A 16088-nucleotide genomic window follows, 5' to 3' on the forward strand; every position below is an offset into this window, starting at 1 on the left:
AAAGAAAGAAAGAAAGAAAGAAAGAAAGAAAGAAAGAAAGAAAGAAAAGAAATCCCTGGGAGCCCTAGGCAAGCACCACGGCTGTAGCATGTAGTTGCTGTTCTGACCACCAGGGGGCTCTTCTCAGGCTGCTCTCCCTCCCACTCGGGACCGGCACAGAGGTGTTTCAGGACTGTCTATGGAAAGTAACCTGCCCTGGGCGCCGGGAATGCCCTGTTAGGAATACCTTCTTCTGTGCCACTGGGGGGCGGGGGAGGTTAGCACATTGGCCAGGAGCAGCAAGGCGACCCTGGGTTCAGCTGCAGGGACTTTTTTGGCACTCTGAGAGAATCTATAAAACCAGTGAGGCGGTGAGGGAGCCTGGGCAGGCAGGCAGGGTCCAAATTCTGGCTCTAGAATGTACTTTGTGATTTTAGGCAAGTCACTGAGACTGCCTGAGACTCAGTTTCCTGTGTTTAAGACGGAGACTGGGGCGCCTGGGTGGCTCAGTTGGTTAAGCGACTGCCTTCGGCTCAGGTCATGATCCTGGAGTCCCGGGATCGAGTCCGGCATCGGGCTCCCTGCTCAGCAGGGAATCTGCTTCTCCCTCTGACCCTCACCTCTCTCATGTGCTCTCTCTCTCTCATTCTCTCTGTCTCAAATAAATAAATAAAATCTTAAAAAAAAAAAAAAAGACAGACTGTAAAGAGTGCTCACCTCACAGGGTTCTAGGGAGCTAAAAAGGGATGTGTGCTGGGGGCTAGGTCAGCACAGGCCCCCAGGTGGCCCATCTGGCCTAGGAAAGGTGCACTCGTGCCTTCCAGCTTTGGAGCAGTAGAAGGTGGCAGGAAAAATCGCCTCCAGACTCCCCAGCTACACAGGTTTTCAGCTCTAAACAAAAAAGCTCTGCTGTTTTTCCTCCCCGGATTAAAAATTTCCTGCTGCTCTGCAAACTCTCTGAAGCCAAGAAATCCACTGCTTTTGGAGGACTGGTGATTTCAGTCCCTTCTATTTTTCCCTGTTCTTCCCACTAACCAGCATGAAAGAAGATGAAAAACAAAACCAGTTTGGCCGTGTTTGCACTGTCCCAGGAAGAGGATTTTATGAGAGAAGGGAGAAGACTATTCGGCACATAGAGCTGGAGACGTCCATTGCATTGACCTCAGGGGGTCTCTATTCTGTCACCTCCTCCTCCTCCATTCTGCTCTCTGTGTAAGCACACGCATACAAAGCCTCCACTCCGCCCAGAGGTCTGGCACTAGCTCTTCTGCCATCTTGCTTTGTGACCTCAGACAAATCACTTCCCCATTTTGACCCACAGCCTTCTCTTCTGTAACATGAGCAGAATCCCCATCCATCCCCCATCCTCGGCTAAAAACATCTCTGAGCCCATGATCCCTGTCCCGTAACCTGAGCAGATTTGTTAAGAGGCAGGTGGAACGTGAGATAGCCATCTGACTAGGAGTCCAGACCAAAGTGAAGAAGCTGGCAGGGCATGGGTTTTCTGGGAGCTGGGGCCAGACTGGGGGACGAGGGTACAGAGGGAGGGGAACATTTTGTTTGCTCCATCCCCATAGAGACCAGACTCAGGGCACCTACCCCCCAATCCTGAGAGTACCGCAACTATCACCAGGCTATTCCTGGCCTTTGTACCTCTCTGCCCTAAAATTGTTCAACATCTTTCCTTGAAACTTGGTTGAGACATCTCCAAATGTCAGCCCCAGCACCTCCCCAGTCCTCCTGGCTAAAGTCCCTGAGGGCCTATCTGCAGGCCTCAAAGTCACGCAGGTCTGGGTGGCAGAAGAGCAACCTCAGCCTTACAACCTGGGTGGGGGTGGGGGGCGGTACCTGGAATTAGTCACATTGCCCCGGGTGGGTCTAGGGCTGAGGCACCTGGGTCTGCCAGATCACTCCCTTCCCTCCGGCCCTGCCCACCCTGTGCCATGTGGACCCAACATACGCTTGGACTTAGGCTTCCGTTACCCTTACCCAATCCCTCTGTCTTGCTGGAGCCCCACCTGCTTTGCCCAGGCCAAGGCACATCCTACTCTTGCCCACTCAGTCCCCCAGGGAGCGGCATCCTCCTCCTTCCACTGGGGTCCTGCCATGTGTGAAGGACCAAAAGCCCTGACCTTTGACACCACTCCGCGCCCTCCTCGCCTACCTCCTGCTGTGTTCTGCCCACTGGAATGTCAGCCACTCCACCCAGGAAGTGCTGAGTGCCCCCTTTGAGCCTGCCCTACCTGGCCAGACTCCTCAATCCCTGTCCTCTTCATTAACTCCCACAGTCAAGATCCCAGCAGCCCATCAGAGGGATGCCTGGGAAAATGAGGTTCTCGGGGAAGAGGCCCAGGGGGCCACCAGGTCAATCGGGCCCCACACATTGCCCCCCTGACTCAGGGGCCTCACACCCCGCCCCAGCCAGCCGGCTGCTCTCTCACCTTCTCCAGCTGGTGGACACCCTCTTCCACGCAGCAGATGGAGGCCAGCGTGCGCAGCGCCTGGGGGTACAAGCATCGGAAGCTGTCCTGGCGGCAGACCTTGAAGAGAGCTACGACCCCACCCTCCTGCAGGGAAAAAAGAAAATGTCACATGACCTCCCTGGGTCATCTTTCCTGGGGCCGATGGGAGAGTGATTGGCATCCCTCACTCAGCTGCAATGATTTCGGGTCTGGAGGGTGGCTGAATATGCCACCCCAAAATATGTCACTGGGGCGTAAAGATTATTTTGAGCCAGGGGCGCCTGGGTGGCTCAGTTGGTTGAGCGACTGCCTTCGGCTCAGGTCATGATCCTGGAGTCCCGGGATCGATTCCCGCATCGGGCTCCCTGCTCGGCAGGGAGTCTGCTTCTCCCTCTGACCCTCCTCCCTCTCATGCTCTCTGTCTCTCATTCTCTCTGTCTCAAATAAATAAATAAAATCTTTAAAAAAAATTTTTAAAAAAAGATTATTTTGAGCTGAAGGTAGTCAGGAAAAAGCAGGTACCAGAGATCTCTGCCCTCCCCCTGTTTGCCTAAAAGGAGGACATACGTTGACAGAGATATCCCCTTCCCCTCGCTATTAGGTAGGAGAAAAGCTAATCACCAGAGACAACTTCAGACCCATACAGCAGGGAGATGGCCCCAGGGGAATCCTCACAACAAACCCGACCTACCATGCCTCATCCACTATTAGTTTTCCATAGATTTGCCTTCTCACGATCTGCCATCCCTAGAGACTCAAAGTTCTTTTCAGGTTTCCTGTTCTTTGTTTTGTTACTTCTCTAAAGTTGTTCTTTTGCTAAGATGCTATATAAGTGCAAGTTCTAACCAACCCTGTGACTCACTCATCTCTGAGAGAGCTCCCTGTGTAATCGTGATGCACATGCTAAGAAACTTCTATTTGTTATTCTCTTGTTAATCTGTCTTTTGTCAGCCCATTTTATAGGGTACCAGCCAGAGAACCTAAGAAGATGGTGGAAAGAAAAGAGTGTTTCCTCCCCTACAGTTCCTACACACACACACACACACACACACACACACACACACACACGCTTCCATGCTCAAATGCATGCTGCAATGAAATGCTCCCTCCACAAGTAATATCACTCTTAATAGTCCAAACTGGAGGTGGGACTCCCCAAATGCTTCTGGGGCTGGGGCACCAGGGGTGAGGGTAGACGTGTTTGAGAGGACCAGGCTCAACACCATTCAACACTGCTCCTCCACACCTGGCAGTTCCCTCTCAGCAGCCTGCCTCAGAACAAGCCTGGAGTCCTCAGAACTAGATTCTAGAAGCAAGTCTGAGGAAGGTGGAGGGACCTGAAGGCTAGGTGCCCAGTGCTGGTTCCCCTCCGCCAGCAACCACCATTACTCCTCAGATCCTTCAGATGCTCCCAAATCACCATGGCAGGCATACAAAAACGAGTCTTACTTATATATCAGTACTAGAATTCATTCTCATTCTGTGAGGGAAAAAAATGCCAAGTCCAGATGGGTGAAATAATTCACCCAAATCTACACATCTTTGTTTTCCCTTCTTTACTCTAGTTTGTAAAAGAAAAAAGAAAAAAAAAACCCCAAAACCTTCAGGAATGATCGCCCTAGCTGAGTGTGGACGTGTACTTCTTTTCTAACAGCTGGTCATGGAAACAGCTTTTCCTTGTGGAGACTTCACAGCAGTCTGGGAGGACCTTCTGGGAAGAAGCCTTGGGCAAGGCCCTCATCCTGAGTGGTCATATTTATTCTATGAAAATCACTGGAACAAAGTGAGGGAGCCAACAGATTCCAAAGCAGACCCACCAGGATGCCCAGCAAGCCGGCGGTAACGCCACCATGGACGTCCAGAGCAGGAGACATCTGGCTTGGCCCTCTTTCCTCCCTCTGCCCTTCCCTGCTGCCCGCAAGGGTGCGTGGGGATGGCAGCAGTAAAGAATGCGTGAAGACTGACAGGAGCTTGGTCCTGCAGGGCACCCGCCTTTAACCTCACCCCTCCTGGCTCTAACTAAACCTGTTGCACTCTGCTCCCCAAACTGAAAAAAACAAAAATGCTGCAGGAAGAAGAAGGTGAGTCCAGCAAAAATACCATCCCCTGTCAGTTGTTTGCAAACTCTTTCAACAAACAACATACCTCGCACCAGGCACCGTTTCACGTTCTGGGGACACAGCTGTGACTGACGGTGCAGATAATGAGCGAGTAACTGGAAGGAGCAGTAGTTGTGTGACCACGACAGCCCGGCACAGACTCGATGAAACAAGTCTTCCCGAATCTTCCCTACCCGGCACCCCACAAAACTCAGCCCAGCGGCCCTTTTCATTCTGAGAGTTCTGCCGCTTATCACGGCAGGAAGCAAGATGAGTTCGTCATTTCTGACATTTTACAATCAGCTGAGAGCAATCCTTAACTTTCGTCTTCCTACTTCCTTTTGGGGTAGTTCATTTGGTGGGGAAAGGGCATATTGTATACAGCTGGCCAATGCATTCATGCAGCCATAAACTATTAATGGTGTATTATAAGCCAGACACTGTGCTAAGCACTGAACAAGACTGCCTCAGTCCCGGTCCATAGTGAACTCATGATCCGACAACCCGTGAGTCTTGGGATGGCAGATTATTTTTAAAGCAGGAAAAAATCCGGGTAGGAGTGCAATGAAATGAGGGGGTGCAGGGTTATAGGAATACAGAGCAGGAACTCCTAACATAATCTGAGAGGGGACTGTGGAAGGGTCAAAGAGAAACACTCTGATTGTAAATGCACGGCACGACTCTGATAAAGATAGACCAGTGCGTAACAAGGCCCCTCCTCTCTGACTCCTTGCTCCGTAATCCTTTATCCCTGTCTTCCTACTTTCTCGTGGTCTCTGAGATATCTGATGAGGGTTCCACACAAAGACCTCACCCAGAGAGTCACTGAAGTAAAATCAAATTGCTTCTTAAAGTGAGAAGAAAAGAAACAGGAGTCCTAAGGTCTCCCCAGCCAGCCCCACTGGTTATTAATGACCTCCCTCCACATATAAATATTTATATACATGTAGGTGCTTCTATGTGTAGGTATATTTATATGTGTGTTTATATGTGTATGTATATATATTTTTATATGTGTATGTTTATATTTAATCATGTGTAGTGTAAATATTATTTATATGTACGATGATAGAGATGATAGATAAATAGATACATAAATACATAGATAGATATGATAGGCAGATCGACAAGTAGATAGGTATTTACATCTGGAGCAGACAACAAAGAAATAGTACCAAAGAACACCGGACTGAGAGCCAGGATCAATATGGCAGGCTTCCTTGGGCTCAGGAGGCACTGAACCCAGCATAACTATATTTAAGCCTCTGTTCCTATTTGCATTGGATTCTCCTTACATTGTTTCCCAAGTCCGTGAAAAATAGCTTTCTTTGAACTTTTAGCTACTACAAAAGCTAAAGGGAGGAAATCCTAAACCCAGACTGAAGGGATTCTGGTTCAAACCCTGGTTCTGCCGCTGGTTAACTTTGACTAAAAATGGGGTCACCCATTTTTAGCTACACCACCAAACTAGCTGAGTTAATGTATGTGAAAGGGCCCACCACCCAGTTCTGGACAACCAGGTGAGGGTCAGTCTGTGGAAAGCTTCCTGGTTAGAAGAGTGTCTCAAACCCTCAGAAAAGGTATCCCAAGAGTTGGGATATGTGGAAGGGAGAAGAGGAAGGAGGCCGCAGAGAAAGTGAGATGGATTAGTTGTGTGGACTCCCCTGCAGCCCCCTCAAGGACCCAAGAGCAGCACTCATCTTAGAGTAGAGCCGGGAATCGCCTGAGCTAGCAGAATTGCACTGTTGGCTAGAGTTTGTTTAATTTTATAGAAAGCTATGGGCTCAAAGCCAAAGTATATCATGGTATGTATTATTCAGACAGACTTGGGATAAACTGTCATAAAGCTAAGGAGGCCACTTGTGGGGTGTAGGCTAGGGGTGGGGGAGTAACAGAGGAGCAGGATAGGGGATAATTTTGACAAAGCACAGGGGAGTTTGCTCTGCTCCGCACTCAGGAAGGGATGGGGCTTACCACTACCATCACAGGGAGGACTGGGTTTGTTCTTGGCCTTCAAAGGAACTCAAGGGGCTGAGAGGACAGACCTCAGACAGGCTGCCCAAATAATCTTCTGGAGGCAGCTCAGATGGATGAAGTGTCCAAAGACAGACTACACTGGGCCCCAAGGAGGTGGGTGAGGAAGGCCACTGTGAATAGCTGTCCCAGATTTGTCACAATGTTGGGCACACTTAATGAACATCAACAGTGAGGATGCTGTATAGAGTATACCAGGGACTCCCAGCTCCTGCGTCACTGTCAGGACTGAAAACCCAGACACAGCGAATCCACTGGAGGAACCAGTCTCACCATCTTCCAGGCTGGGAAGATGGGAGTCATCGCTGAATCTTCTCTTCCCTTCAGCCTTCTGTCTACTCTCTCCCAAGGGTTGGAGAGATAAGAAGTTGAGATTAAGATTCTGGAGTCAGTAGATCTGGTTAAAATACCAGCTTTGCACTTAATGCACATGAGCTCAGACAAGTTATTTACCTTCTCTCTGAGCCTCTGTTCCCTCATCTTAAAAATGGAAATTATAACACATCAGAAGATCATTGGGAGGATCGGATAAGATAATAAATGAAAAGCTTAGCACAGTGCTTGGTGAAAAGAAAGCATGCAGCAAATAATGAAGGTTGTAGAAGGGGGGAGAAGGGCAAAAGGAGGAAGAGGAGGAGAAGAAGGAGCAAGAAGAGAAAGGGCTGCTAAGAGGCAGCTCAGAATTAGTAAGCAAGAGCATAGCCTTTGCTGCCAAGCAGGCAGTTTCAAAGTCCAGCTCACCCACTTACTAGCTGTGTGACATTTAAAGCTCCCTAGTGATTCTAATACATATCAAGGTTGAGAACTTCTGAGTCACTCTTTTGGCCCAAGAATCTAAAGGGCCAGGATGGAACCAGAAGTCACCACTGTAGGCTTTAGGATCAGGAGCTCTGATTTAAAGAGAGTTGGGTTCTAATTCTGACTCCACTCTTTATCAGTTGTGTGACCTTGAGTAAGACCCTTAAACTATTTCCTCAATTATAGGAAAGAATAACATGATACCTACTTCCTAGGATGGTTTTATAATTTAAGGGAAATAATGTCTGTAAGGCATTAAGCACGCTGGACAGCAACACTCAAATGTTAGCTATTGCTGTTACATACAATTTACTTCTCCCCTAAGCAAAGTTGACAAGCATTTAGCCTCCTCTTCCAGATTTCTTTAAAGGCTTAGATGAATGATTCTGAGAGTGGCCAGGACTCAGAATTACCTGTAGGGATTGTAAAAATGTAGAGTCTCAGGTCTTACCCCAGGACCTCAGTAAATTTAGGTGGGGCAAAAAGTATCTGTGTTTTCCAAAACTCCCTGAGGGATTGTGACAGTCAGGACAGGGAACCACTGAGCTGGAACATCTTCCTGTGACTGCCATCTTAATTCTACTGAAAGACACAACTTTACTTCCAATTAGATCACTGCTTCTATCTCCATGGCAATGTCATTTCTCAAGTTAAAAAAAAAATAGTAAAAATAAAACAAGATCCTAGTGAGATCCTAGGGTTATCAATTGCCTGTATTTGCCCTAAGTGTTTGGACCCCAAGTGTAGGGGCAAATTAACCATGAAGCTAGCAAAATAAAATTTCCACCATGGGGTGCCTGGGTGGCTCAGATGGTTAAGCGTCAGACTATTGATCTGGGCTCTGGTCATGGTCTTAGGGTCATGGGGCGAGCCCCACATTGGGCTCCCCATTCAGTGGGGAGTCTGCTCAGGACTCTCTTTCCCTCTGCCCTCCCCACCGTGCTCTCTCTCTCTCTCTCTCAAATAAATAAATAAATCTTTAAAGAAAAGCTTCCATTGTAATGGATGAAAACCACTGTCCTCCTCAATTTTGTCTTCTCCTCATATAGTATTGTAGTGGCTTCAAGTATTTGGGGGTTCCATCAAGAACCTGAGTTAGGGCATGTGTGTTGTTTGGGTTTGGTGGGATATGTAGAGATGAGGAAGGAGGGTTGATACTTCTAACACATACCACATGAGGAGAATTATAGAGACTCTGGGGGCACCAGCTTTTCTCTCAAGTGGGAACTGAGATCAGAGGGCCTAGCCACTATTAAAAATGGAGACATCCAGGCCCAAAGAGGGGCGGTGACTCTTCCAAGATCACACAGCAAACAAATGCTAGAGCCAGGACAAATGTCCTGAGCCAGTTTTTCCCACCAAACTAGCTTCCTCCCACTCTCCCCAGGCCTGTCACTTTGGCTGCTGACCATGAAGCTCACCTTGGCTATGATGCGGCACAAGGGAGCCCCCTCCTGGGTCAGGCTGAACAGGTTCCCTGTGGTGGATTCCGTGATGTAGATATTGTCGGAAGCATTGATTTTTCTCACCAGCGCCTAAGAAAAGAGAGCAAAGTCTGAGGGTTATTCCCTCCATCTAATCTTCCTTAATGGACCACCAGTGGGTCCATGCTTCGAAGCCCCCCCGGAATCTATAGCCCTGTCCCAATCACAGTCCCACTATAGGGGGCGATGAGGTATTCTAGCTTTGGAAAAGACATGAGTCTGCATGGGGTCCGAACTACATTTCAGGAATATGGGATAATTTCAAACCGCTGGGACATGGACAACCAATGTGCCCTGTTCCAATTGATAGAAAATCAGCTCTCAATACTGATGGTCTGAGCAACCTTTGTTGTTCTACTGGCTTCAAATGAGAACAGAAACCATCAGTTAAATAAGCCATCAAGTTGAAAACCAATGAGTTGCTACAGCTATGACAGAAGAGCTGGTTCATTTGCCAATGGCAAACTCCGGCTGGGTAATGGGTTCAGCGGTTGAGTCAAGAGAAGTAGTCTACAGTAGCTTACAGCTCAGAGGACATTTGTATCGTGTATACAGCCAGGCCAAAATACCAACCCTGGGGACCCTATCAAAGAGTGGGTAACTCGGGAATGTCGGACTGCTCGAAGCTGAGGGAGCTAAGAACCGTGGTGAGACGGAAGGCTGGAAATGACTGAACGTAGGACCCAGGGAGAACCAGGAAGAAAAGCAAATGGAAAATTCATCAACAAATGAGACATAAAGATTAGTTTAGCTTATTTCTGGGAAAAAGCTTTTTCACATATCTTGAAACTACTTCATAATCAGCCATTTGCTTTGAAGCATATGATTCATTGATTATAAATGATTCCTACCTGCTAATTAATTCTAGCTGCTTGAGTTTCTCCTGGGAGATGGGGAGATAGTGATTCAGAAGAATTGCCTTGGGGGGCTTCATGTGAGAAAGTAACACCTCCAGAGCCGCTGCAGTTTCAGTTGCTATGTTATTTTAAAATATCAAAATGGATTTTTTTTTTTTATTAAACCTAGCGTTATGGAAAAAAAAAAAAAAAAAAACCCTTAAAAGGAAATGAGGAGATCTGAGTCCTCGTGCCATTTTGCCTTTTTAACACATTATGTTGATGAGGAAGTGTGTCTGAGGTTGAAAGCAGGGACTCTGGAGCCAAACTGCCCGGGTGCAAATCCTGGCTTTGCCATTCTGCCCATGTGCCCCAGAGCAAGTAAATTAACCTTTCTATACTGCAGTTTCCTTATGTATGAAATGAGGGGGAAATAACAATGTCTCTCTCTTATGGTGGCTGTACCCATTTCTTAAGGTAGCCAATATATAGCCTGTGTGTGTGTGTGTGTATGAAGGATTTTTTATATAACATATATATTAATTTTATATATTATAAAATATATGTATTTTATATATATATAGGACTTTTTATATAGGATGATATATATAGGACTTCTAAAGGCTCTTGGTACATGGAAACAAAATAAAATTGTTAGCAGTTATTATTTTGTGATCTTGGGCAATACACACCCTAGGCCTCAGTTTCCCCATCTGTAAAATGATTAAAATTAAGTGGGTTTAAGGCTCCAGGTAAATGACTCTCCTTCTCTCTTCTTTATTGAAACTCCTAGAATTCTTCACACACACAATATGCTAATCCTCTATGTAAAGCAGTCTAAGATTAAGTACGTATTTAATAAAACTACGTTAAATGTAAAAATTATTCCCTAAGATTTGATAGATGCCTCTTGTAAGAGATTCGACAAAAGGTAAAATTAATAACCAAGATTTGTCACTGCAAATCTCTGTAATGAACGCACTTCTTAGAATCCTCCCCTAGCATACCGTAAGCAGTTACGTAAGTGATAATAATGCTCGCATGAAAATGCCGATTTCATATATTGGGGTCCTGTACCTAAATCATAACTACTCAGTGTTCTTGATTAGTGTTTGCACTTCAAGCAAATTAGCATGACGTTAAACAATTCAATCCAATGTCTTTTGCAATCATCTGCTAACATTAGACCATTTATGCCTGAGAATAATTTCTTGCTAATGCTTATACACACATACACCGTAATTATACCTCAGATCATCTCGGTGAATCAGCTCTCTGACAATGAAAAGTAATCATCCTTTTCACAAAGATAAATTTGGAAAAATATGAGATCAAAGGCTCCACTGAAATCGTCAAGGCCCTAAGCATCACAGTATGTCAGACCAGAAGGGCCCTCAACAGTCTTGTCCAACCCTCACTTCATACTTCAGGAAACTGAGACGCAGAAATCTGACCAAGGTCACGCACGTGATATGTGGTGGAGTTAGTTGGACCTTAACTCCTGTGAATCCGACTTCCTGTTTTCCAAAGTCAGTGAGTCCATCTCCCTCAAAGTCAGCAGAACTTCACCTGGACCAGCAAAGATAGAAGTCTCAAGACATGGAGAATATCCAGCCTCATTAGCAGCTCTCACCAAACTGGAGAGGGGCTCTCATTAGGGATCCTACACATGACAGTTTCCCATTAGCATCTACAGCCCCATTAGCATCTACAGCCCTCTGCCCTGTGGTAGCCAGAGCTCCTGCTGCCAGGGGCAGCGTTGACGGAGAGCCCCCAGCTACTGCCCCTCTGGATCTACCCCTGTGTCCTTATTGAGGCCATAGCTCCCTGAGCCACTCCCAGCTGTGACTGATCACAGCAGGGACACTATTGCAGCCCATGGCTGTTGGGGGAGACTCCTCTAACAAGTGACTTTGGTCTGAAAATTCCATGTCTCTTCCTACTCAAGTCCTCCTTCCCCCTTTTATTTCTGTTTTCAGACCTGCACCATGGTTTTCCATGTCTGCCCCTGCTACCCGCCCCCCCCCCATCATTGACAGGCATTTATCCCATCCTATCTTGGTGTCAGCTTCAAACTACTACAGTCTCTAAAATCAAGATTTGTCAGGCAATCAAGGAGGAACTGAAGAAGTGTCAAAAATATGCTTCACCCTGTATCATAAGAAGAGTGGTGGAAAAGAGACAAAATAAAGGAACAAAGATTGATGAAGCTGAGTGACAGAAATATTGTTTTAAAGACAGAGTAGGCAGAGAGGAAACAAACAAACAAAAAAAAACAGAATCTTAAAGACCAGGAGAAAGGAATAGAGAAGAGTTAGGGAGACGCACACAATCTAGCTGCTCTAAATAAGGAATCCGCAAAGGAAAAAATATTTTTAATTGTCCCTCAGTCAGAAAGAGCGACTGTAGCCCAGTGAAATTGATCAGGAGAGGTAAAGTTTCACATATCAACCTGGAATGAGTTCCTCAGAGGCAGCCAGGAAAATATTGTGAAGGCTCTAGCTAAAGCTTCAGATAGAGAATCCATAGCTGGGCATAGTTAGGGCAGCCCGGCCACACAAAGGGATTACATAAATGTGGGCTGATGTGACAGGGTGTGGCAGATTAAACATGGCCACACATTCTTCGCTACTCCTCCCATAGGCAGGTGGGCTCTGGTACCCCCTGCCACCACCACCTTTTAAATCTGGACTGGCCTCAACGACTTGCTTGACCAATAAAAGCCAGCAGTTGGTAGAAGTAATGTTCCAGGACCTCCAAGGCTAGGTCACGAGAAACCTTCAAGCTGCCCCCCAGGTTTCTTGGAACATTCTTTTCAGAGTCCTGAGTTACCATGTAAGAAGTTCGGGAACTCTGAGACTGTCATGTGTAGGATCCCTGATCAATGCTCTCAGCTTTCCAGCCATCCCCTCCAAGGCACTACACATGTGATGAAGCTTTCTAAGACTCTCAGAACCATCTGCTGGCTGAATAACACCAAGGGACCTCTGTTGATGCCACGTGGAACGGAAGAATCACTCAGCCAGGCTCTGCCCACATTCTTGATCCTTCAGATAAGATGGAATAAAAATGGTTGTTATGCACTAACCGAGTTCTGGAAAACAGAAGACTACAGAGAACAGCATGAGATATCTAAAGGATTGCTAGATAAATTTCTAGGTGAAAGGTTTTGAAAATGAGTATACAATATTGCCTGTGTCCTCAGAGAATGTATTGGAGAAATGCATGAATCAGGCCTCTGAGGAAAGGCACAGAAAGACTGGACATACTAAAGAGGAGACAGACAAAATCATAACTGAATCCAGGCTTGGATTACCTATTGTTCTGATGGGAAAATATCTCCTGGATTGGAATATCCAATTTAGGGAGGCAAATGTTGATAAGATCTCTTAGAATTGGAGGTTTGGGGCAAACACAGACCTTAATTGATTTCATGTCTCTCATAAGGCAAATTCCAACACCTAGAAGAGTTTTGGTTTTTTTTAAACAAAAGAATGTGTCAGAAAGGAAGGAGAAGTCAAGGTGGTAAAGCTCAAATCCAGCAATTAGTGCTCATTCTATGAGTTAGATAAGGAAAGAGACCAACATGAGAAGCAGGGTAAACTGTCAGAAATTCAGCAGAGTCTCCCTGAAAGAAGGCGGGGATTAACAGAAGGAAAGAGAATCCTGGAAGCATAGTTCATTAATGCAAAATAAAAAAGATGTAGCAGAAAGAAATGCTACTCAAGGTTAACATACTCAAAACGTATGGACAGACTGTGTTCTGAGAAGCACATGGCAGAAGGGCTTGTCCTCACAAGCCTAAAAAGGTCCAGACTCCAGGAGCATCACAGGAAACCCTCCTTAGAAGACAGAGGTCTTAAGGCCTAAGCGATTCTCCAGAAAGAGGCGGGGACAATAGCTTTCATGATTTAGAACTAGAGTGTCTGTGTAACCTAATGCAGTTTTTTATTTTCTTATTTAGCCCTAAAGGAATTTGCACATTTTTTTTAAAGATTTTATTTGACAGAGAGACAGACAGTGAGAGAGGGAACACAAGCAGGGGGAGTGGGAGAGGGAGAAGCAGGCTTTCCGCTGTGTAGGGAGCCCGATGTGGGGTTCGATCCCAGGACCCTGGGATCATGACCTGAGCCAAAGGCAGACGCTTAACGACTGAGCCAGCCACCCAGACGCACCACCCCCAACCCGCACATTTTTAATTTGACAGGTAAAATTTTTCATCATAAGTTTCAAGAACAAAGTTGGAAAGGATATAATTTCCAGCAGATTGTAGATATCGACATAAAATAAGACCATTACATCACTGTTTTAGATGCGTTCAGTGGAATTTAAATACCAAAACAACTTGATGCCCTCATCATCCCCTTAAAAATGTATGAATAATCCTTTTTTTTTAACATTGTGAGCATTTTGCATCTTTTCTTTTCATCCTTAGTGTTCCCAATCCAATCCCTCCTCCGAATTTTATCTTAATGTAATACATTTAAGTTTCAAAGTGTTTTATGGACCACCCTTGTCATATTTATCACTGACATTTGAAATTTCATTTTATTTCCTGTGACTATCAGGCTCTAAGTGCTTAAAAATACTCTCTTCTTGGGGCGCCTGGGTGGCTCAGTCAGTTGAGCATCCAACTCTTGGTTTTGGCTTAGGTCATGATCTCAAGAGTCATCGGATCGAGAACCATATCGAGCCCCGCCTAAGGCTTGGCACTCAGAGCAGAGTCTGCTTGAGATTCTCTCTCTCCCTCTCCATCTGCCCCTCCCCCTGTTTGCACTCAAAATAAATAAATAAATAAATAAAATCTTTAAAAAATACTCTCTTCTTGGTTGAGTTACTGTTACAATTATTATCAGTACAATTGGTCAAAACAACATAAATTACAAATTTTGATTAATAATTACAAATTATAAAAATTAAAATGTTATAAATATATGTCTTAATGAGATAAATGGGGCTTTGTATCCTTTTTAGGCTTTCTCATTAATTAATGTATACATGATTGAATATTGACTTAATGCTATATTTTTAGATGTAAACCCTGAAAAATCTTGTTCCCATAAATCCATAGAGAGGAATGGGAAGAGTTTATATAGCCAAGTTGCTCAACCCTTTGAGCACATTCTGAGTTATGCAATCACATGGTGAGCCATCATCAAACACCATTTTTAATGATCTGCCAGTTGATAACTCCTCTAAATTGATAAAAGCAAAGAATTGGAAACCACTTGACTTGCAAAAGCATTTGTTACCTAATCATTAGAGTTGTTCATTCACTATCTCAATTTCTGGGAAGAATTCCAAAAGTACTTTACCAAGACTTTTCAAATAATTATTAATTATACCCATTGCTCTTTCAGTTAGAGCACCTTGGGTTATCCAAATTATTCAGAAAGGATTAGGAAAATCAAAATATTATTACTTTCATTGCCAATACAATTTTTAATAAAATATTTGTGTTTGTTTCAAATATGTTTTATCAAAACTTTGAAGCTACAGCTTTTGCTTATTTAATTTATGGAAAACGCCCACCCTATAACCTAATTGGCAGACAGTTCTTTCAGCCAAGCCAATCAGCCAAGACAACTTTTTCTCAATATAGAACTGACTTCATTTTTAATTACAAAGTGTTTAGATATGTTTCAAGAAATGCTAAAACAACACTGACAAATAATTATAGAAATCATTCTCCAAGGGAAAATGCTAAAAACTGTTAATATTAAAATAATGTAGAGCTGAAATAAAATTTGGTTTATTTGTATATATTATAAAGCCAAGATAAAACAATTTATTAAACTTTTAATAATGCAAGGCAATATGTAGCTAACATTGTAAATTACTTATAAATCTAGGAATGTAATAAAAAGGCATTGTATTTTTTCAGTAAATAGGTGAGTATATGTATTGAAATTTGGTGTTCATTTTAGGAATAATTAAAATTTCAGAATAAAAATATGAGAAATTGGGGCACCTGGGTGGCTCAGTAGGTTAAGCATCTGACTCTTGGTTTCAGCTCAGATCATGATCTCAGGGTTGTGGGATCGAGCCCCATGTCGGGCTCCATGCTGGACATGGAGCCTGCTTAAGATTCTCTCTCCTGGGCGCCTGGGTGGCTCAGATGGTTAGCGTCTGCCTTTGGCTCAGGTCATGATCCCAGGGTCCTGGGATCGAGTCCCGCCTTGGGCTCCCTGCTCCTTGGGAGCCTTCTTCTCTCTCTCTCTCTCTCTGTCTCTCATGAATAAATAAATAAAATCTTAAAAAAAAAAAAAGATTTTCTCTCCCTCTGACCCTCTTCCCACTTGTGTGTGTGCATTTTCTCTCTCTCTGAAATAAATAAATAAATATTAGAAATCATTTGATTATTTTAGTAGCTCAAATGATCAAACTTTCCTACAT

At 44.7% G+C, this 16088-nt stretch overlaps 1 protein-coding gene across 1 annotated transcript in view; it reads right to left on the reverse strand.

Moving 5' to 3' along the window:
- INSC (INSC spindle orientation adaptor protein) overlaps window positions 1-16088 on the reverse strand; it is a 122790-nt gene that overhangs the window by 41902 nt on the left and 64800 nt on the right. Inside the window, exons 6-7 of the mRNA XM_021685798.1 lie at window positions 8794-8907; window positions 2421-2546 (exon numbers count right to left, since the gene is read on the reverse strand). Of these exons, the coding sequence (XP_021541473.1) occupies window positions 2421-2546; window positions 8794-8907 (240 nt within the window). The remainder of the gene's footprint in view (window positions 1-2420; window positions 2547-8793; window positions 8908-16088) is intronic.

This window comes from Neomonachus schauinslandi, chromosome 11 (genome assembly GCF_002201575.2).
Source record: "Neomonachus schauinslandi chromosome 11, ASM220157v2, whole genome shotgun sequence".
Lineage (NCBI taxonomy): Eukaryota > Metazoa > Chordata > Mammalia > Carnivora > Phocidae > Neomonachus > Neomonachus schauinslandi.